Genomic DNA, 24,408 nt, shown 5'->3' on the forward strand with positions numbered 1-24,408 from the left:
ATAGAGAACTGTTGATCTAATCAATACAGATGTTTAATTTATTCTCTCTCCTCTACAGTCGACCCGTGAAGCTGAGGAGGGAAATAAAGAACCCAGTGAGTCTTTGATCCCCAACGGCTCCGATCCTACTCCTCCGGCTCCCCGTTGAAGTCCTGCATGGTCAAGACACAGTATTGCTGATTGCCATTTGTTTTTAGTTATAAATAAAAAACGTATGCTTTATAGTGGCACTTTAAGAAAAGCTTCTAGCACAGTTAACAATTGTGGCCTCTGGCTGCTGTATATTATCACACCATTATGCTTTATCGTGTAACTGAATGCCAATAAAAGACAAAGCACATGTCAAAACACTTGGAAAATGGTTTAATGATGTTTACAACAAAAGAGAACTGTACATTTACAGTAAAAGATTATCTTTATATGTGTATAAAAACAAAACAAAACAAAAATACAGCAGACAAATGCATCAAAATCTACTATGAATCCTGATTCACATACTTAAAACTCCTACACAACCTTTCAGTTCTACGCCGCCATGACTGGAGGCAGTTTTTTAGTTGTCTTTTTTCCTTGTAGTCAAATCGGAGCAGTGTCCCTCAGTGTTGTTGTCCGTGACAGAAACCAGGACTCTTTACGTTAAGAGTCCTGGAAAGACTATTATTATTATCAGAATGCAGAATAAGAAAAAGGGAAATAAATCGGGGACACCTTCCTTTAGATGAGCCCAAGCTTTCCACGCGATTAGTAAATGTTTTACAGAATGCAGTTCTTGAGATACACAGACATAATATGTACACGGTTGGCGATTTCTTTCTTTTTTTTGGTTTTGTTTTTCTCATTTTTCCTCTCTTGTTGAAAGCCATGGTCACTTGGGCTGTGAACTGATAATCACACACATGACACACCCAAAAACATACAAAAATACTATATCTTTAACCTACCAAGAGTAAGACAGTTCTGCAATTAGTTCCATGCTGTGACAGAAAAAAGAGATTACAACAAACAAACGAGAAACAGACGCTTTTCACGCAAGTTTTTCTCAGAAATATACCAAAATATACATCTAAGCTTTGGAATTACTGAGGCTAGGACTAAAGCCAGTGCTGGGTTTGTCTCTTAATACACATGCTGCAGGGTGGAAGGGAGAGAAAAAACAGAGAGAGAGACACAGGACAGAGAGATATCTTTGGTATCTGCATTTGTCAAAAGTTAAATATTTGGATTTTTGCTTTGGGATAGCGCTTGTGAGGTCCTACAACCTCACTTGGAGTAAAGCATTTAAACAAAGTGTCACTGAAGCCCGTCGAAGCCCAGAGGTCTGAGCCGGAGGGACACAGTCCATGCAGAGTGAAGGACCATGATGCATAGTGTCACAGCTGATCAGAGTCTGTAGTGAAGAGACGATGTCAAAGGAGAGAGCAGAAGAGGAAAGGGAAGAGGGAGGAGGAAGAGGAGGGACACAGCAGTGAGTTTTAGCGACCGCAGGATGTGTATTCCTGGAGACAACAGGGTAAAATGTCCTGGGACTATACAGTGTACAGATGATGAGGAAGAGACAGACGCACTGTGAGAGGCAGGAACAGCATTTTCACCACAGTCCTTGAGAGAGAGAAAGAGTGGAGGGGGGGGTGGAAACATCCTAGCAACAGCGCTCAAGACAGACAAAACATACAGAGTCCTGAGCATGTACAGTGTGCACAGGATTAACCCTCAGTGTGTATTAACAAACATCACCCAGCTACCACCAGATTGATTCGTGTCGGTCGGAGAAGCCCGCTCAGCCCCTGTTCAAACCCCCCCCTCCCCTTCGATCCCCGCCCACAGGCACTGAAACCGCCGCGCCGACAGGACGCCGGAGTGTCTCCGGGGCGGATACACATTCGCATGCAATAAAAAGCAAAACTACAGATGAATCGAGGGGAACTCGGATGAGAGCGTGCAGCGGGGATTTGATGCTGAGCAGTGAGGGCGGGGACGGGCCGAGGCGGGTGTCGTTCATATACAATCAAGTTAGAAGTCTTTGGTTAACGTTGGTACCGCGGGAAAGCGAGAGCGGGCTGTGTGTTTGCGCACCGTCATGTGGGGAAGACATGTACATACCTGAACTTTGTTATAGAGTGAAAATAAAAAATAAAAACAGGATTGTCAAACTTAAAGTGTTCAAACATGGAGGGGTCGTCTATTCATTTAACAAAGAGTAACTTGTAACTGACAGTAAAGGAATATACACTAAAATAAATCTCAAGTTACAACAAAATCATTTCCATCCAATGCTGAAAAAATACATCAGTGTGCAGCATAAATACACCAAATTGTGAAAGAAAAACAGCAGACATTCATAAGCACTGGTATGTACTCTGTCTCCCCCATGTGGTGGCGTTTTCCACAACCCTTCACTAAGTACAGGTCTGAACGGGCTTCTCCAATGACACAAGTTTGTGTATTTTTCATCTTTTTTTGTGTGATTTTTTTTATATTTTTTTATTTCTTAAGTAGATTAAAGCAGGTTTCACTCAGTCTTGAGTTAGAAATGAGGTATACAACAGCTCCTTTTGCCTTAACTGGTGCTCCACACTTCCTTTTGTCAATGTTCAAAACCAGCAAACCAGTGTAGGTGGGTCGACAAACTACAACTCGATGCACGGCTGATCCACAAGAGCATCTTGAAATCTCAGGATCACGTAATGAAACTAAAGCATTAAAGCAATGCCAGTGGCAAAAAGACTAATAAGATCATTAGTAGAGATTAAACAGTCAAACTATGACCACAAACTGTGGTTTAAACCATAACCTGGCTTTGCTTTAAGGCTTCAGTTAATCAGTAGAGACCCTCCTCTGGACAAAAACTAAAATAAGTACTCTCATGTCTCACCGTTTTTTTAAAAATCACTCTCAAACACCTGGTGGAAGATGGAAAAAATGCACCATAATGGTTTGCAGACTGCCCTCCCTATTCTCTCTTTGTAAGACGTTCACACACGCACACACACACACACACACAAACACACACATCCACCTGCTGGAATTATTAGTAAAGCTTTTCTCACAGGTATCCTCAACCTGTCGGAGTCGCACCTAAAAAACATAGGTAGCAACATAATCATCCCACGCTCCAAAATGCCCAAAGTACACCGTTTTGTTTCAGTGAAAAACAATGCACCAGGTGAGCTCCACGCTCAAGCTCTCTCTCACACACACACACTCACACACACAATGCTACAATGCTCATGTCTTCTACGTAACAATAAGGCATAAATGATAATGTTAATCTTTGTCAAACTAAGAAAGCCAGTGATCTTGCCCTCTCACACTATACAAAACAATTAAAGGCATAAAGTAATATTTCAAAAAAGAAAAAGAAAAAAATCAAATGATTGTTAAAGACAGCACAACAAATCAAGTCCACAACGACTCAACCAAAACAAAAACAAAAATATTAAAAGATTAAGATCAGATGCTTCAGTCAGGAGCGCCTGAACAAACACTTCCTGTTGAAAAGACCTTGCAGATGCACGACAGACGCAGGTGTCAGCGACTCACGCACCAACGAGGCGTGGTCTCACATTTCTTCTCTTATTTTTTGGTCTTGTCAGTTTTCAAAAAAAAAAAAAAATTTGCTATTTTGCAATAATAAAAAAAAGGAAGATTTAGGGGAGTTTTTTTTTTTTCGAGTAAGCATGATAAACACTACATTCAGTCTTGATAACATACTGGTTCAAATATAAAATATGAATATCTTACACGTGTTTATATATATATTTATATGTATAGAATTAAGAAGAGATCGTTTCTCTAATTCTTAAGTCTTTCCTCAGATAAATATTTCAGTAACATCCTATGGTGCCGATGGCAACGGGTTCATCTTGCTAGCACATGTTCAACTCTTTAGTAACTACAAACAGCACGGGAGCAGGACTGAGTCCTTTAGGCCCGCTGAGGCCTTAAAAGACGGGAGAACCAGCGACGTGAGCAGCCAGACACCCGCCTAGCTGCAAAGAGAAAGGCTTTTACTTTGGCAAGAAGGATCTCAAAATAATATTTAAACCTGGAAATACCCCATAAATAGTAGTACTAGAAAATAGCAGTAGTAGGTTGTCCTTTTTATGTATGGTTCATCAGTATAAACTTTGAATGGCGAGCCAGACAGTACTTATACATTCTACACTGTTCTATGCACAGAAATGCCTAAAGGTGAACCTTATGTTTAAGTGCTGCTGAGGTATATTCAGTCAAAATTATTCAACAACAGAAAAGAAGTACACAAGAGGATAACGTGGACAGACTTCACTGCTTTCAGTCTCAGTGATTTTGCTATTTGGAAGCAGCAGAACAACGCTACTGTTTAACGTGGGGTTTAGTTGAATGTGTAGCACATAACAGTACTTAGACCAACACTGTGTTGACTAAGATCATTTGGCAGCTTTTTAAAACTAGTCCACAGACAGATTTAGGGAGCAGCATGTTGTTTCGTAGCATGCTGGTTCAAAAATGGCGGTGCTGAGAGGAGGAGCGGTATGTTATCTGATGATCCGATCTATGCATTTACATAAGTGAGCCCTCCAGACGGGAGGGACTAAACCACAAAACCTGATTTTCACAGGTTGTAGTCATAAAGCTATAGGAAAGCATGCAGGCCTCTCAACAGCTCGACTCCACCGGGAGGTTCAGCAGCAAGTTGTTAAAGCTAGGTTTCTGTGATCTTTATCAGCAGCACCAAGTCAGGAATATATATACGGTATCTGCCGAGGTGGGAGAAGAGGGAAATAATTTGTCAGCAGTGTGGAGAGTAGCGATCGGCGTGAACGGCAACTTGCGTGCTCGGACAGGCACGGCAACTACTGAGGAAAACCACTTTGGTTCAAGCTGTTGTTTTATGGCTGAATATTAGTACAAAACCAAAAAACAGAACCTTTCCATTATGCTTCAGAAAAAGTCCAAAACTGCTACCAAAATGGCCAAAACAGATGAAAAGGAAAACAAAGCCATCAAATGGCTGAGAGATAACCAGGATCAGGCGTTAGAGGCGAGGCCCCGCTGATAAAAAAAAAAACTATTTTAAAAGAGTAAAAGGAAACTACTTTCTCGTGCCCCAACCCGCCAATCCCTCTCTTTTTGGTCAGTTGTGCTGCCAATTAAAAAATTGAGCGATGAGACACTTTATCAAATCAAAAAAAAAAAGTCATCTTTGGAAAATGATCATCAAAATATTGCATTTCTATAATCTGTTGACAATGAAGAGAGATTCTGTACTCATAAATATATTGACTAGACTAAGCTACACCGACTACACACAGCAATTATTTTAACAAATATTTTTGGTATATCTTAAAGTACGTAAGCCAGTCGAATGACTGCAGACAAAAAAAAAGAAAGACAGAATTTCATTCCTCCCAAAACAGGCAGACTGCAGCTCATCAATCCAGTTTTTTGGTACAGATACTGTGCACAAGTAGATACGACGGTACTACCATTAAAAAAATAAAACAAAAACACAATACAATAACCCCATCTAGCCGATGCCCCCATACATTTGGTATGACAACCATGCCCCCTGACTAGTCCCCCCCAAAACAGACCAGTCAGCCGCAGAGCCTTGTGGATCATGCAGTCACTGAACTCTCAGCATCTGCCTGAGCTGTAGACAACACATGCAGACTTCTATTTTCTACCTCTGAATCCAAACACAATGTACAGATTTCCAATGGACCACCATCCAAAACAAATCACCCTTAATCAGACATGGGACTGCATGTCTGCAGCTCTTTATAAAGCTCTCAACGCAACATCAGTCATTTTCTATCAGTGTCTATAATCCGCACCGAGACCGTCATTTACAAAAAGCTCGGGGGCTACTTCGCCACCGCGGCAAAATGTAAAACTCAGTGTTTCCAGAAAGAGAGACTCAGAGAGACACACCTTGTCCCTCTGACCCTTAAAGCAATGATAACCTTTATATCGGCCACTTATTACTTGTTTTTAAAGCCTTATAACCACGATTAAAAATTGATAGTTAATTCTTAACTTAATATTAGACTTACAAAGTTCTGAAAATGTTCAAAAAATAAAATAAAAATAGGCCGCAAAGATAAAGAAAAAGCAAATCTCTACAATATAACTTTGATATGATTTACGTCAAGGCCTGTCCAAAAAACCCAAAAGAGATAATTAAAGATGGGGTGACACACAAATCCCCATTAGTGAAGATGAATATTGTGAAATTAGTAGTAAATCAGTTTAGTTTGAATGTTAAAAGAGAAAAATCCTAAAGTTTTTGGTTAGAAGTGTTTCAGAGAAAATTCTGACCTGGAAATAGGAGGATATATACTGCATATATATATATATATATATATATATATACAAAATGTGAACAGCTTGATGGTGCCGAGGATATTTTTCATCTTGGACACTTTTCAAGGTTCATGAGGAGCGGCAGGCCAACAACAGTGTCCGTCTGGCTACTGTTTGTGAGAAAATAAACATCCAAGAATCATAAAAGGAAAAAACAGGAAACAAACTCAAAATAAAATAAAAAGTCAACCTCAACCTCATTTGAGGTTGTTTTCTTTTTGGTGGCAGCAAAAGGATTAAATAATGATAGATACAGTGGAAAGAATGTGGGGTGGTTAGTGAAGCGCAGAGCCTATATCAAACGACCTCCCTATTCCCTACATGGTGTGAAAGGAGTAGTGCACGACATAAGAAATAGGGCGTTAATTCAGGATGCAGCCTGACTGGCTTCACTGAGCCTTGGAGGCAGTGGTAATGGTCGAGGCTTGCACAGGCACGGCAGCCGTGGTGGCTTGATGATGAGCATCGGCAGTGACCTGCAGCCCCCCCGCCCCGGCCGACATCAGGCTGACGGGGTTGCTGGTGAGCAGCGACAGGTTCTGGGGGTTCAGGAAGAGCGGCGTGGTCACCAGGTTGTGCCCGTTGCCAGCAGAAGTGTTGGCGAACAGCAGGTTGCTGCCGTCCAGAGAAGTGATGGGGATGGCGCCGCTTGATGCCAGAGCTGTGGAGGAGATGGAAAAAAAGGTTGGTGTGTTTAGACAGATGGCGAGGGGACGAGATGGTTGAAAGTGAGGATCAGTTTTTAATGTGTGGAGGACCAAACCTGCCTTGAGTAAGAAAGGAGAATAATGAAAAGATTTAAATTGGTTTAACCCTTTAAAAACGGACGTCCCGCGGTCGGCCGTGGGAAATCGTTGTTTGCATGATCCTGTTTAAATCCATCTAAAATAAAAAACAATAGCTAGAGCATTCATTGCAGTGGAGAGCTAAGGCAAAACTATCAAAAGGCCTTTACACTCATCAAAATGAGCATATCTAAAAAAAAAATTTAAAAAATGTGCATGGTTCAATTAACTTATGGAGTGTTAAGAAATATTTTGTTCAAATTTCTACATTTAGAAATCTTTTGGATCCATATGTTTTGCGTGTTTATTCATGTTTATTTTATGAAAAAATGTCAGATTATTTAAATTTTTAATTTATGCCATAGTGTCAATACTTTTATCAATTATTATGGTTTATTGATTTACATAACCTTTTAGCTTAGGTTGTATAGATTTTAGGGATATGAAGCATTTTAAGATACTCCAAGAAATGACATCACAATAAGCAAAAACACCGATGTGGGCACTGACGGACCATTTCTATTGCAGTTAAAAATAATCTAATAGACTTTTTACTGTCACTGCAGGATTCCTTTTTCATCATCAAACTGTATTATCTCTCAGCAGGAAGACATTTCTTTTCACTGAAGTAATTTTCTCTCAGCACGATTAACCTTGTGGGCGTGGCCTGAATTACTTTGCTCTGAATATGCAAATGCATTGTTGCCTCATTACATTTTATGCTTTAATTATACGAACAATGTGTTATCTTCATAAACCCTTAACGAATTTTCTTTTTTACATCTTATACATATTCATTCATAAACTCAATTTCTTTGGCCATTTTATTTATTGGTTTATTAATTAATTTGTTTCCCAATGAGTCAGGTTTGTTCCTGCATACCAAAGGTTTCCAAACCCGGCCGCAGACCAGTAGGAAATTATATGATTTTTCAAAAAGAGCAAAATAATTACATATATATTTAGTGTTATTATCGGCTATTTTTGTGGTAAAGTGGTAAAAAAAAAAGGTTTTTAATGTTTAAATTAAAATACCCTTGAACTTGTTACAGTTTGTACTGCATTTTTCCTCATCACTGGCTGTCGCGCTACCAACAATTATACTGGTTTTCAATTAAAGTAGGTCATCAGTACATCATGTAGCCACCTTTCAGAATTCAGCGGTACATACCAGCTGATTTGAGGACGCTACCTGGGTGTTGCTGAGAGGACCATCTGCATTCTTTAATCTCAGTAAGTAACCATAAAGCCATAATCTGCAGTGCAAACAATGTTAGTTTGGGCTTCTAGTTCGTTTTTTATGCTTGCCCGCTCTCTCACTGTTGTCTTTTCTGTTTCTGTGAAGACAAACCACCCCAACCCCAGTCAGCCGACCTGCAACGCAACTGTTAATACAAAAAGGTTTGGGTCCAGGTACCAGGTCATGAAACTGCATTGGGTGTGAACCTTGGGTGTGTATTGTACGTGTTATGCATCGTCTCAGATGAGGAAATATTTGTAAGGGAAGAAATGAATATACATACATTGATACACACCTTGAATCGTAGCCAAGGTGTTATTGCTCATGAGAGCAGGACCAAGGCCACCAGAAGTCAGACTGAGCAGGGCCCCCCTGGACACACAGACAAGCACAACATCATTTTGATTAATAGAGACGACACCTGAACACTTGAGTAAACTCCACACAAGTAATAATCAGAGGCCTTTGAACATAACCTATACTAACCCTTGAGCAAACTGGGAGTTCATCAGTCCTGGGTTGAGCCCAGCAGCGGCAGCAGCCATAGCAGCAAAGCTGCTGGGTAACTGGGCATTCTGCAGCGCTGCCTGCAGCCCTGACGCCGACACCATCACCTGACCCGTCCCTAAAGCGGTGGCTAAGGATGTCGGGGCCTGGGTAACGATGGTGTGCGCCTTGCCCTCTGTGGTCGAGGAATGAATAGACGTTGGCGACGGGCTTAAAGATGGAGAGCTGACTGTAGTAAAAATAGGTGCAGTGGAGATGACGGATGCAGTGTTTGTGCCTTAAGGGAGGATGGGGAGAAAACATAAGTTAACCTTAAATTCTATCATTATTTGTGATCATTAAGGCAGATACACATGTCTATCACACCGGTACACACCTGTGAACAAACTGGAGACGCTGGTGCTGGTGAGAGGCATCACTGGGTTTACAGTCAGAGTGGTGGGTGTGTTAATAGTTGAACTGCTCACAAGGCTTGCTGTGCTGGCCACCTGGGCAACAGAATAGAAGAGAGGATTGAAGGAGCCATTATGTTAAGACTGTCATTTAGCAACAAACAAACATAATGAATCTTTTGGCATTGCAGCTAATTCCAGAGAACAAATAACAAAATCCACGTCATGATAAACCCCCAAATAAAAGTAGCTGATCCTCAAATTGATCCAGGGACAGAACAGAGACTCAGAAAATCTAGAAAACAGTCCTTGAAGAATCACGTCAATCTGCGTGTATCCTTACCAAAGGGCTACTGGGGGTAAAGATGGTTTTGATGGGGGTGCCGCATCCAAGGTTGCCGCTGCTGGGGGGGTTAATCCTCTTCTCTTTCTGCCGGCGATTGCAGAACCAGACCCGAATCACCTCCTTCTCCATGTTGAGCTGGTCAGCGATCATGGTGATCTCTTCAGAGGTAGGTTTTTGGTTCTGCTTGAAGGGGGCAAAAAAGCCAGAGAAGCCCTGTGAGCACTGAGGAGCCTATTGTCTTTATTTTAACGTGATCATTTTACATATTTTACTAATTAAACACTTAATGATTTTTCTGCTTAGATCAATATTGTCAACTTCAGGAATACGAGTTTCTAACCTCCAGAAAGCTCTTTTCTAAGGCCACTCGAATGTTGGTCTCAATACTGGTCCTCTTCTTCCGTCTGCGGTTGATCCCCTCGATGCCCATGCCCGGGGAGCCCAGGGCGCTGGGGCTGGACAGGGCCTGGTCAGATGTCAGATTCTCTGCACAGACAGCACCGACACAAAGGAAGAGAAGAGAGGTAAAGACGAGGCACGGGAAAGCTATACACAACCCACGCTGTCCTTTGCCCATTACAGATGTGAGGGCAACAAAGAATCCAAATTCAGAGCAATCGAAGCCCTTCGTTCAGGTGGGTTCAGGGACAAACCTGCATCGTTGAGCCACTTCTCCAGCAATGGCTTGAGTTTGCACATGTTCTTAAAGCTCAGATTCAAGGCCTCAAAGCGAGAGATGGTAGTTTGGCTGAAGTCGTTTCCGTACAGCTTCCCCATGGCCAGGCCAACATCCCCCTGGTGAGAAGGAGGCAGAGACAGGAAGACAAGAAAATGTAAGCATTTAGCAAAGACTCACCTATAACATGAGTTAATTATTACTATATCCACTATGGATTTGAGTATGAGAATATCCACAGGAAAAAATAACAATCACTGAACCTGTGAGGATCAACCAATCTATTCAGTCTAACACACACCTGTGTGAATCCCAGTTTGATGCGCCGCTGTTTGAAGGTCTTGGCAAACTGTTCCAGTTCCTCCAGATCGCTAGGCTCCTCCATAGTGGGGGTATCCAACCGTTTGGGTGGTGTCGGACTGTGGGGCAGGGACTGAATAGGTGTGGATGCTGTTGTGCGGGTTGGAGTGGCAGGCTGCAGCAAAATATTAAATGTGATTGTTATTGGGGTTAAGAAGAGTCTGCAAAGGGGAAATGTAGAAGAATACAAAAGTGCACCAAGCAAATATATAAACGTTGGCTTTGTGATGTAATTTTTAACACCTGGATTACAGCTGGAAAAGTGTAAGCACCGCTTAAGTATTAACTGAAACAGATTTTTTAGAGTTTGCATGCATCATTACCAACCTGAGGTGCGAGGGTGATGCTTGGTTGAGTCGGCAGGAGGTTAGCTTGGCATTGAGGTAGTTGAGTTAGAAGACTCTGGGCTTGCAATATGCCTAGAGAGTGAAAGACTTGGGAGTTAAGATGCCAAAAAAGAATGTTTCAATAACAATCAAATATGTGGAATATATGTCTTTTCTTAATTCTGCATGCAAATCAAACACTGAGAGTGTTTTACTCACCCTGTTGGGTATGCGGTGTCTGTGAGATGATGAACTGAGTGGGCTGCAGTTGTGTGGTGATCGGGTGGCCCGGCTGCAGCAGGACAAACTGAGGCATACTTAAATTCTGCGGCTGGAACTGCTGCGAGAAAAAAATTGAGTTGTCACTCCATTCATGTCAAGAAATTAGCCGTTTATAACACGGCATTGTGACCATGAACACACACATCCCAAGTCTTGCTGTGGCACCACAACAACTGGAAAACACGCATACTAATTTTGGTTTTTGTCAGACTATGCCATCAACTACAATATTGCCTTTCTTATCAATTTATTCTAATGAACACGTTATATCAATTAAGCAAATAAATTATATATACCAACCGAGGTTGAATTTGTCTTTAGTTATTTGCAGCTGCTGTTTACATTCATGTGGAGGAGTTCTTGAATTAAAAGCTACTCAGAGCCATTACCACAGATGGTCAGCACTATTATTGTTGTAATGGTTTGTCTAGTCTGAAACCAAACAAGGCTTATTTATTATTATTTTCATAATATCTACATTTCAGTTAGGGAACAACTGCCTCATTTGCTTCCAAAAACACGGTCATTCAAGTAATAATAATAATTAGGGCTGGACAATCGATTCAAATATTTATCCGCGATTAATCGCATTGATTTTCATGATTAATCGCAAAATAATCATAAAATTTTTTATGTGTTCAAAATGCACCTTAAAAGGGAGATTGGTCAAGTATTTAATACTCTTATCAACATGGGAGTGGGCAAATATGCTTGCTTTATGCACATGTATATATTTATTATTGGAAATCAATTAACACAAAACAATGACAAATACCGTCCAGAAACCCTCACAGGTACTACATTTAGCATTAAAAATATGCTCAAATCATAACATGGCAAACTGCAGCCCAACAGGCAACAACAGCTGTCAGTGTGTCAGTGTGCTGACTTGACTATGACTTGCCCCAAACTGTATGTGATTATCATAAAGTGGGCATGTCTGTAAAGGGGAGACTCGTGGGTACCCATAGAACCCATTTTCATTCACATATCTTGAGGTCAGAGGTCAAGGAACCCCTTTGAAAATGGCCATGACTGTTTTTCCTCACCAAAATTTTGTGTAATTTTGGGGCGTTATTTAGCCTCCTTCGCGACAAACTAGTATGCATCTTCCCTCTAGTTTTAAAACTGAGCCCGCTACAACATCCAAAAGATCGATTGGGTTAATGCGTTATTATCGCGTTAGCTTTGACAGCCTTACTATGAACATATGTATTCTCTGTTTGGAACATTTGTTCAAATAATATACAGTATGTTCATAAACACAGAAACTAACCTAACTCAGGAGGTTTGCTACACTGCAAATCATTTTCACAACATAAAATAAATACTAGTGGTGCAACGGTTCAACAAGCCCACAGTTCGGTTTGTATTGCAGTTTTTGGGTCACGGTTTCGGTTCGGTTTGTTTTACACATTAGGGAGAAGAAAAACATAACCATTTCCAAATTGTTTGAGATTGATTGATTAATAGTAATAAATAATATTTCGACATCATATGAAGCTATAACACTGATTTTACAGATGAAATAAGGCAGGGTACTTAATGGTTAAGTAAATGGTTCAGATAATTGTCTTTTTTATGTCACTGGCACCTCATCAAATAATTAGCAGGCCTGTATTTAGTAGTGTAGCAACGGTCTGGTTTTTACAGTCATTGAATGGTTCGGTTTTGTATCCCCAATAAATACTAATTCAAATCCCTTACTTGACATTTATACAGCCAGATGTAAACTGTCTCGATTTAGGTTTGAACACAGAGTGAAAACTTGGCAAAACCAAGCATTTATTTATTACTATAATACACAGTGTTTTCAGCTTTAATCTTCTCATGGGGCTTTTTAATCAAGTTGAAATTACATATACAGTAAGTCATGTAAACCATTCCACTGAAACAGAATGTAAGTATCTAAATTAGACAGTCAGCTTCATTCAAAACCTTTTAGGGCTGCAGAGTTCAGTTAAATATTCTTGTTATTTGCAGAAACAGAAATATTGGTGAGGGTGTCTTACAGAGGCGATCTGGATGGGCTGTGACATGGGCATCTGGGTGATGGGTGTGGCTGCGGAGGCCGAGATGCTGGCCCCGTTGGTGCCATTCTGCTGGTTGGCTGAATGCTGCACGGCTGCAGCCAGGAGTTGAGCTTGGGCCTGCTGGATCAACATCTGCTGCTGCGCTGGGGTCAGGGTCAACTGAAGAGCCAAGAGAGAGAGAGAGAGAGAGACATGGAGAGAGGTGGGCAGACAGACGGATGAGACAGAGGGATGCAGTAGTGATAGGAGGTCAAAGAGAAAGAGAGAGAGAGAGGGGAAACAGAAAGATGAGAGACAGTAAGTAGCGTTTAGGGCAAATCCGTTTGATGTTATATATCATAGAGATCGGATGAGTTAGTGTTGACACGATACTTGAGTTTTGGCTTTGATACCCATGAAAAGTTTAATATCTGAAGATAAGTACAATTCCACAGCAGGATATTACAAAAACGTGTGGTGTATAAAAGGTTTGTTACCCATTTTACACACTTGTCCTAAGATATTGGCTAGGAATCTGCTTCATTAAGGGCAGTAAGATATATTATTAATTTATCCCTGCAACAGTTGTTTAAATGGCTGCTCCAGTTCACTGTCACGAACTAAACTGCAGCTCTGTCTTATCCCATTTCTCCTTTATTTTTATTATTTTGTATGAACATACCGTTAAAGACGATACTGAAGTGGATTCATCATCATGCTATGACTGTTTAGTTACATTTTTCTTTTGAATTTAACTTTCCACAAAAGGTATCAAAGCAGTATTAAAACTGTTGTTATCGTGGCAACAATAATATGAGCCCAAATGGAGAGTCATGCAGCTGAGCAAAAGCACAAGTGCAAATGAGCATGTTGATGTCATGTTCAAACTCCACATGCACGGTAAACATTCACTCCCGCATAGCAGCCACATTCAACCCGGCCGGTCTTCTCAACTACAGTGCGGCCTCCAGGAGAACATGAATATGGATATGAAATGTGTCATGTGGTTGGCCTGACCGTGAGCGTACAGACACATCAAGGCTATGTCCAAACTCGTCCCTCCATTTTCTGTAATGGAAGAATTTGGACATAGCCCAACAACCACTGGGATGAACAGGCAGACGCAAAAGCCACACTATCAGGGCAAGCGATCTTTTCATCACCCGATCTTTCAGCCAGGGTTGATCATGTTGAGGTGTCGCCCCAGATGCATGGCTACGACTAGGTTTAAACTCAAAGCAATGAGGCAACAGGCCACTTACTCCTGCAATCTGTCCCCCGGCCAACATTAGCTGGGTTTGAGGCAATACGCTCTGCTGGACGGAGGTCGGAAGAGCACTCGAGTCTTCCGACTTAGACTAGTGGAGGTGAAGCAAAGAGGGAGGCTTAGAGGAAATCTTATTAAAAGGTGTAACTGAGCATTGTTGACAGCATGAGGTAGGCCTGGTCAAATAAGTATCTTAATTTCATGTCATGGTTGTTATCATAAAAACAACAAGATCCAAAATGTTAAGCAATTTGAAAGGATGTTTAATTCAGACTAAAAGGTACAGTCTAAATAAAATAAGCACAACACCAAAAAGACAATGAAACATGAAATCTCTGAGCTACCTGGGCGGCTTTCTGACAATGAGCTTTTAGTCTTTGAGCAGGGCGAGGAATTTGAATTAAAAAGGAAGTGAGAAAGTGGGTATTTAAATGTGCTGCAGCCTTCAGAGACAAGGAAAGTGAATGGGAAGGGAGGGGAGATAGTTGAGATGCTAATTAAAATAACTGTTATGCAGTGCATGTAAATTCTGCATAGATTTGCATATTCTTGGCCATCTGTTTCCGAGCAACCGCAGAGCAGCTAATTAGCATACAGGGTTGATTAATCTGCCGTGTTGCCAGGCGACACAAGGGGAGCCTTGCTCATTTAAATGAGCTCTTTCTGCTTGCGCATGTGTGAGTGCAGATGAGCATACCTCTGTTCAAACTTCAGACATTATTTCATTGCAAAACTACAATCAAGATGCGTCAAAAAATTATCTGTTAAACGTTATCTCCTTCCACTAAAACAGGACAAAAAAGTTACTCAAGGTAAAGTGTGTGATGGCGTGCGTCATGTTTTACCTGTTGGAGGAGGGCTTGTGCATGTGCATTAGTGAGTGCACTTGTGGTTGGCACCATCTGTCTCTGAAAGTCAAACCCATTGATTTGGATTCCTGAGAACAGAAATACAGTTAATGAAACGTGCTGTCAGAGGAAAAGGGAAGATGTTTTTTATTGTGGTTTAACCAGCAACACAATATATACTATTATTGGTTTAACACAAAAATGAGGAACACGGTACTAGAAACCCACAGTGAACCTGTAGAAACATACTTAAGGACAACAGGTGCAAGGAAAACATATTTTTTTTAAAGTGACAGCATATGTAACTGTGACAGTGATCAAAAGTTGTTACACAGCTGCATACATTTGTTTGAATGCAGGCTGGTGAATCATTACAGAATTAAATATTAACAACATTATGGGCATACACAAAAATGTTCACTCTGAGTCCGATAATTCGTATCACAGAATCACTGAGCAAATTAGTGTGATATCCAATAGAGCAAGTGAGGGAAGCTGCTCTGTGAGGTAAACACTTCATTTGACAAAGAGGACTGCTATCAAGGATTTGGGAAAGCTGCCATGTCTTTTTCTTTAATGAGTCAATAATACAAAAAGGTGGACAGTAGTGAGCTTTTTCTGCAAAAAATGTCAATTTTGGCCGTGAATTTGAAACCTGTTGAATGAGGGGGTAAAACTCTGCACAGCCTGATTTCAGTCCACTAAACAAAACAGCAAAAAAAACAAAAAAAACAAGCTGAAGGTCACTCACCGGTGTTCCCGTCACCACTTTCCATTGCACATTTAGTAGTTTCTGACTGATTATTCACTTTAGCATCTGGAAGAGCCAGACAGAGACAGATAGTGAGACAAACTCACACCCACTGCCGGTAAAAACACAACAACATTGTCTCAATGGTTTGAGGATCTCTCCCTTTTGAGTATATCCCATAATTGCATGATATTCCTATTCTGCAGCTACATTTCTGTCACATTCACCTCTCAAAGTGGCCAACTGAGCAAAATCACCAACACAAGCCAACTGCGTTTACAGTAAGAATGACATAATAACTGATAATACGATGAACTGACATTTTAATGCAAAGTGTCAACCTTTCCCCGTTTCACAGAAGGACACCAAGCAACAACAAAACCCAGCTGAGCTCCATCACAACCTGGTCGAAAGAACTCACCCGCTCTTGCGCCGCCTGTGTTTTCCAGCATGGTTGCAGAACCTATCATGGAAAATCGCCTCTGCCTGGGCAAACCCACCGACAGGGCGTCCGGCTCTCTGTTCCTCCTCCCACTCTTCACTCTCCACTGGTCAGCAGCGAGCAGAGTTCAATACAACCAGAGCTACACGCAGACACAGTGGCACTGTCCACCGCACGGTTCGCTGAGCAACACTGGGATACGCACACTGGGAAAGCCAACAGGGTTTAGGCAAACAGCTCTCCTTCCCTCTCTCTCTCTCTCTCTCTCTCTCTCTGCACTCTTTTCTTTTTTTATAGCTCTGCCCCTCTCTCTCTTACAGTGCCTACTTTGCTCTCACTCTCCCTCTCTCTCTTTCTCTCCTGTGTGCCAAGATTGTCTGTACTTCTGAAAAAGTTCAACCTCTCCCTCTCTTGCTGGAATGAAACAAACGACAAGTGCAGCTGGCGGCCTCCTCCAACTCCCCTCCCGCCCCCTCCTCTCCAACTCTATAATGAAGCATAATCAGTATTCAGCTGATTAAAGTCGTATGCAAATCTGCCCCTACCTCGTTAGCAATGCAAGGCTTTGAAGTCCTGCGAGCGACGCATTTCACACCGGGCTCTGAAAGCTTTCTGCATAATTTAAACCCCTATAAATATTTATCAGCTCATTAGCATATTAATTGGATGGCTTTTGGAGGACGATAAAAAACAGGGGAATAAGGACGACACAGAGAGAGAGGGGGGAAAAAAGTGCTCAAACTAGCACTTGGCGCAGCACAGGGAGGGGAGGCAGCAGCACAAGACCAATTATTGTGCGAGTGCACGGCTAAAAAGTAATTAGCTAAGAGCAGGTAAAGGGCTGAAGATATCCCAGAATGCAATGTGAGGCCTGTCGGCGGTGGTCTGGACATGTTAGCAAGGCGGACCGCATTAACAGAACGTCTCAGACTACTCGTTCGGAGTATCTCCAGGAGTCATGGAGACCGGGCCTAACTGCTAAAAAGGGGGGTCTGGGGTATGAGTGGGAGGGGGACGCGCTCAATCGGAAATAAATAACTCCACATTAATCCACCACAAGCCTGTCATTACTGCTAGACCCCCTGTGGCTAAAGCATTCCTCAGCGAGCGACTACAGAGAGTGGGTGGCGGGCTGTAGCTGTCTATGTTTATGAAGTGTTTGGGGATTAGCATATTTAGATTAGCTTTACATTCCATTAGTATTTCATTTTGGGGCTCTTTAAAATTCATTTCCAGCGTGCTCCAAGAGTTAATACAGCGGGGAGACGGCCCCGCTATGGTGCTGCACAGGTGTCCAGTGAATCAGAATGACTGGACAGGAATGCATAGCTGTATAGTGGTCTACAGGGGAAGGGGCTTACCAGCTAAATCCACAACAACTGCTCCTGCATTAAGCTCTAATCAACTTCTTCACTTATCCCGATGCCCGATGAAAGACATTTACATACTAGCTGACCAGATCAAACAATGCCAAGAGGGCACGGTAGCGTTAACACACACAGTACGTACTGAAGAACAAACAGACCTTTATCAGCGGTGTAAGGACATGAGGGGCAAGTCTTCAGTCACTAAGCAATGTTGGCAACTGTTCATAAACAGCAGCGTGCTTTTATGACAAACAACTAGAGACCTTAAACCAGTGGTTCCCAACCTTTTGTCCCTTATCTGCCTTATCAGATGAGTTCAAGTACCCCTTCACACTACTCATCATGTTCCAAACATGTTCATTTGGATCGATTATAAATTATTACTTCAACTAAAAGCTGTTTTCATTATCGAGTAGTCTGCCTGTCGCTCGGTCTATAAAATGTCCAAAAATAGTGAGAAATGCCTCTCACAATTTACTAAAGCTAAGTGGGGACATCTTAAAAATTGCTAGTTTTGTACGACAAACAAATCTAAAAGATAGTGAGTTTATAATTATATAAATCACAGAAAAGCAAAAAAATCCTCCCAATTGAGAGACTGGAATCAATGAATATTTCTGCTAGAAAAGAAATTACATAAATTAGTTGCCGATTAATCATTTCAGATCTATTAATTACTAGGGATGCACCAATACCAGATCAGATATCGGGCCGATACTGACTCAAATATCCGAATCGGATATCGGTGACAATGGGGCCAATCTATTCAATTCAATACTATGTTTATATACTACATACATTATAAACTGTAATTTTCCTGTTTCCTTTTTTCAGTTTAAGTTTTGACCAATTTGTTGCTGCATTAAAAAGGTTTAAACCTGAATTGTAATTCCTGTTGATTTTGAAGATTGCTGGTGTACAATTTATTATTTTTATGATGAATAACAATTCAGTAAATGTATATCTATGTATGTATTTGTTACATTTTGTATTACAAAGTTAGGAAAGCAATGTTTAAATTCAGCCTGATGTTGCCTTACACATAAAAGAATGATCCCAGTCACTTCCACACATTGAGGCATACAGCTTATTAATTAAACACTGGTATTGGATCGGTACTCGGTATTGGCCGGTACCCAAAGCCCAGGTATCGACTGACCCAGATTAGTGATGTTAAGGTGTTATAACTGTGCGATGGTTTTATTGTAGCTGGAAGTTTATTAATTATTATAACAACAAATATACTAAAGGTCCCCTAACACTAATTTGTAATCCTGTTTGTGTCTATATCCCTCCTAAACACAAATATGTGGATTAGGGCTGCAACTACCATTTTTAAAAATATCAATTAATCTTTTTTTTTTTACTATCCGTTAAGAGTATGAAATGCCCGCCAAAATCCAAGATGACCCTTCAAATGCCTTGTTTTGTCCGACCAAAGATATTATGTTTACTATTATGTCAAAGTAAAGCAGCCTAGTCCTCACATTTTAAGTTGTAACTAGAAAATGTTTAGCATTCTCTAGTCTCGGTAACTGCAGAAGTACTCCTGTTTAGAAATCACTGTTCTAAATAATAAATGAACACTAACTACATTATACTGTACTCCACACCCCTCTCCAATGTTGACCTCTTCAAACAACGCAGTGTTTGGTTCAAATCCAGCCCACTGTCACCAGGATGGCCACTGTAAGAGCCATACAGATGCCACATCAGTGTAAAGAGTTTGGACGGGGTCTGTCTTTCTGACCTCTTCAACAATCACATCATGCAAAACAAATGAAAATAAACAAAGAAGAGGTGAATGCAAAGGGAGTTATAAGCAGTGCGCTTCAACACATGTACAGTTACTTGGTTGAACGGTTTGCAAAACCCTGCTGTGGAACAATGCATTACACAAATATCCTGCGAAGAGAATTTTAAATAGATGTCTCATTAGCACTGTAATATGGGAAGGCTGGCTGAATACTGCAGAGCCGTTAATGTGAGCGGAGAGATTCGACATGAGACAGAGCAAAACTTAATTAGCACATCCACATTCTGCCCTGCCACCTATATTCTTCATCTTAAACGCAGAATACATCAAGACCACTTTTCCAATTCGGGACCAGTCTGAGCACTAAGCAGATTTTGGGACCGTTGGATGTATGGTCACGGCGGATAATCTTTCAATTTGAAGTAAGTAATAACCAGACAACTTAAATCAACATGAATATCCAATGTATATAAAACAGCTTTTAATACTACTATTAAACACAACCTGACAACAGAGAGTACGAAGCAACACTGGACTGAGGCCACAAATGAACAAAATACAGTGCAGTGTAATTTGATGAGGGGTAATGTTGCTAACACCACTGTAAGCTACTGTGGTATCTCTTGGGTGGTCATTAGCCAATTGTCTATAGGCGAGGTGGAAAATTCAATCCAACTGAATTAAAGTGAAGTTTCTAGGGAGTGGCAAGTACGAATATTCAACGAGTACTACAGTTTGATGGTGCAGGCAGCCTGTATTCACACACCACCTAGGAAGATGACATTAGCATTAACTGCTGGTTATTCATGTGGTAAATACTGCACTTTTCTCAGATGTTACCAGATACCCTGGCTGTTTACTGCAAAACTCTCCCACTTTGGCCTCATCTATTCAAAGAATGCAACTACAGAACAACATTTTTTGTCAGACTGAATATTTAAAGCATGTTCAAAACTGTTTGTAACATAAAAACTTAACATAAAAAAACATAAAAACTCTGGCAAATGTTTACTAGTGATCTCAATAGTGGCAGACACATGAGAGTCATTAGGGACAAGATGCCAATTGTTGTTTGGCAAATGCATCCACCAATCATAATAGGCTTCTTTGTGTCTACTTTTCCCAAAAGCCCCCAATTTTGTAGATAGATATAGCCTGATGTTATACCATCCCACAGGTTAGTATGCTGTTATTTGTCTTAAAGAAACCCTGTTTTTACAGATAAGGGCCAATCTTCAGCCAAATGTCTGCTTTACCTTACTATATTCATAATACAGCATTTTGATCACCAGAAACAAGTAGTTATCTGTTGAGCACACTAAGCAGCTCTGATTAGTTATGATTTTCTTCCTCCACAGTAAAAAAGCTTGTCTGACTGGAGCCTTCTCAGTACTTTGAGATGGCATGTCCTGAATTTATTACTGCGAATGATGCATTATTCATAACAACTGTGTTTACATCAATGAATATTCATGATGGAACTACAAGGCTGGAATGAGGGTGGAACTGAAAAACTGATTAAATGAGAAAAGTAGCCTAAGTGTGAGGATGACAGAATTATTTCTCGTCTGTTCTTTAAGTAGCCCAGTTTAATAAGTTAATTATATATTTTTTAAGAAAGTTAGCATATTTCCAGACAGTGGATATACTTTCACAATATGCTAACAAACTCCTTCTCTTGGCTTGGCTTAAAAAAAAGGATACAATTTAGTACTATCGTTACTGTGGGCAAAGTTACCCTGTGATTCTCAGGGTATGAATTTAGTGTGTTTGTTTCACAAGAATACAATCTAAATCACCAGTGAGACATAAAGCTGAATTTTATTATTAAAACTCACAAAGCAAAGAAACTGCAGTTCTATTCGATATCCTGTTTTGATTTTAAAAGCTAAGTAGTAGGTGTGTAAGAAAATGCAAGCTAGACTGAAATCATATGAAACTAGAAAATATAAGCAATCCATTGGTAGCAACCACTAGCTTGACACGAAGGAGACTAAATAACGTTCCAAATTTACAATATATTTTAGCCAGGAAAAATGGTGTCCTCTGACCTCAAGATATGTGAATGAAAATGGGTTCTATGGGTACCCACGAGTCTCCCCTTTACAGACATGCCCACTTTATGATAATCACATACAGTTTTGGGGGAAAAAACATGTAGTTTGCGTGCAGTATACATTTGTTGTTTTTGCCTATTCTAAAATTGTGTATTTATGGTGTGTTCTTTATACTATGACTTTTTTCCTAAAAATTAAATTCGATAAAATCTCAATATATTGTCATGCTTACAGTATTACAATACATTTGTTACCCCTGTATCATGATACGTATCGCCAGACTCTTACCAAAACACAGCCCTAACAACTATACTGCAAAGAATGCAACAATATTGTCTGAGCCAGTCATAACCATCTATTTACTTTTATGGCGAGCACACCTTTTTCAGGCGTCTTTTATGTCAAAACAACTTGAAGAAGAAAGAACTGTTTAGTAAAAATGTGAAGATTCTTGTAGGACAGATAATAAAACTCCTCCTCTGTAGAGATACAACAACAGACTGGCTCTATTAACAAACTAAATGGCAAACTGAACTACACAAAGTATGGGGAAAAAAAGTGCCATCAAGCTGTGTCTTGCCCATGAAACCGTGCAGAGTGAATAGTAAGAATGCCCTGCCTGTTATTATTGCTGCTTTCCGGAAGTGGGCCTCACTAACCCCTCCCTGTTGCCTTGGGGGGATTCACAGGTACACGCTTTGTATTCAGCACAGACACACTGGCTCAAAACATTCCTACAACAACAAAGGGCTTAATTCATATAAACCAAGTTTTCAAAACAGTCCAGAGTAATGAAAAGTTGTACAAATAAATGTAAATATTCTAATGAGATGGATTAACAGTTCTCCACCAATACTTTCACTAGTATGTAGTCATATTATTTCTTTATATTAATCTTGTCTCTAAAGGTGGAGGCTTCAGATAAGCCCAGTGTTTTTTTTGCCTCTTCCTGCACTGTATATTATTCATTTATTTTTTTATTATGTTATGTTTTTATAGTCTTAAATTGCGCAAAACAAACCAATAAACACAAAATAAACAAAACCAGCACCAAGCCGATGACTACTCCCACTTCAAGTCAAGGTTTTTTGCCTCTTCCTGCACTGTATATTATTCATTTGTTATTTTTTTGTTATGTTGTATAGTCTTAAATTGTGCAAAACATATAAACAAAACCAGCACCAAGCCCACTTCAAGTCAAAAAAGTGCAACTTCAAACTGTAGTTGTAACTGTAACTTTAAGAGAAACACCTCTAGCACTTAACTATTGGCATATTTTAACCATCTAACAATCGTGTTTTGTATTTTAATCTGAATTAAATAAACCCTAACCACAACCAGTTGGACCAAGTCAGAGGTTAGCCAGTCAAATGTGCACAAACGAGTCCAGATTCCTACAAACACTTCAGTCAGTAAGGACATGAAGTTGTTGTGTTGACATGCAGTTAGTGTGCCGCTGCAGGATGAGCAGCTCCAGCTCCTCGTCGGGTGGATGTGATATGCTGAACACCGCTCTCTGGTTGAGGCAGGCCCGCATGAATAACACAACAGGCTACTGCCTCTGCAACAAAAGACTGAGAGGATCTGCTCATAAAAGCAGCTCGAGCTTGAAGCACACACCCAGCTAACACCGTGTATCAAACTAAAAAACACTGCTCCGTTTCCATCCCCGCCAAACAGCAAAACAAACAGCCTGTACTCTCTGAATATGAATATGCAAACCTGCTCCATAAAGCTCCCCAGTGTGTGAGAGAGAGCATCAACACAAAGCCGTTAGCAGCAGAGCTAACGGCTAGCAGCCTCATTTCAATAGAGAAAGCGTAATATAGTCTAAATAAGATGTCCTATATGAAGCAGAGGCACGTCGCTGATTACTAATACAATATGCTAAACTGTGTTTGTGTGCTGCGGTATGAATATGTAGCGGCGTAGAGCCGTGTAATCACACAAAGGGGGGTTGACATGGAGGCATGTTTCTGTTAATGTTGAGCCGTCGCTCCGCTACAGCTCCTCTTCCTCCTCTCTGTGTTACTCTAGCTGTGTGTGGACACCACACTCAGCCTCATCTGCTGGGCAATCTGCCGTACCATCCTGTGTATTCCGTTTATCATAAAGGGTTCCGTTTGAATATGAGTATGAATATGTAAAATGCAGTAATCATTACCTGGTCCTGAACTCTCATCTTGACTCGCTGCTCCTCCGTCCGCCATTTTGAATATTTAACCCAAAATCATCCTGAAGCTCTGAGCGGCTAGCAGCGAGCACGGGCGCGAGCGCGGGCACGAGCGTCACTCAACAGTATGCTGAGTGTGTAGGGGTGTTGTTCTCTCTGTGTTTTACATACTTAAATAATCATCTAGTTTTTCTTACACCCGGGGATTAGGACTGGAAAAGGACATGGGCGGTACTGAAAGCTCTAGAGGCAGCACACAGGTACAACAACAATATATAACTGTTAACTTAGGTCAGGGGTCAGCAACCTTTACTATCTAAAGAGAGTTTTTAGGCAAACATTTGAGCGTTGTGATGAAGGTAACACAGTTTATAGTCTAAGTATATAGTATATAAATCTAATGCAGTGAGGGCCAAAGTGCAAATGTACTACGGAGTATTAGGGCCACATTGAGGGAAAAACATCTGAGATTA

The 24,408-nt window shown here is 40.8% G+C and overlaps 1 protein-coding gene across 14 annotated transcripts; it reads right to left on the reverse strand.

The window, feature by feature from the left end:
* Positions 1 to 342: 342 nt before the first annotated feature.
* On the reverse strand, positions 343 to 24,060 carry pou2f1b (POU class 2 homeobox 1b). Of its 14 annotated transcripts, none has more exons than XM_074658927.1 (16): positions 23,927 to 23,999; positions 16,141 to 16,206; positions 15,387 to 15,478; positions 14,886 to 14,984; positions 14,537 to 14,632; positions 13,275 to 13,454; positions 11,200 to 11,320; positions 10,982 to 11,073; positions 10,596 to 10,769; positions 10,272 to 10,413; positions 9,959 to 10,104; positions 9,616 to 9,801; positions 9,257 to 9,368; positions 8,860 to 9,157; positions 8,657 to 8,745; positions 343 to 7,009 (listed from the first exon to the last, which is right to left on the reverse strand). In XM_074658927.1, the coding sequence occupies exons 1-16, from the start codon at positions 23,970 to 23,972 to the stop codon at positions 6,738 to 6,740; spliced, it is 2,211 nt and encodes a 736-aa protein (XP_074515028.1). In that variant the 5' UTR covers positions 23,973 to 23,999; the 3' UTR covers positions 343 to 6,737. The 14 variants fall into 14 exon arrangements, with proteins under 14 accessions (XP_074515028.1, XP_074515029.1, XP_074515031.1 ...); XM_074658928.1 differs by lacking the exon at positions 23,927 to 23,999 and adding an exon at positions 16,562 to 23,878 and having other exon boundaries at positions 9,616 to 9,798; XM_074658930.1 differs by lacking the exon at positions 23,927 to 23,999 and adding an exon at positions 16,562 to 23,876 and having other exon boundaries at positions 8,669 to 8,745; positions 9,616 to 9,798.
* Positions 24,061 to 24,408: the final 348 nt, after the last annotated feature.

Source organism: Sebastes fasciatus, chromosome 14, assembly GCF_043250625.1.
Source record: "Sebastes fasciatus isolate fSebFas1 chromosome 14, fSebFas1.pri, whole genome shotgun sequence".
NCBI lineage: Eukaryota > Metazoa > Chordata > Actinopteri > Perciformes > Sebastidae > Sebastes > Sebastes fasciatus.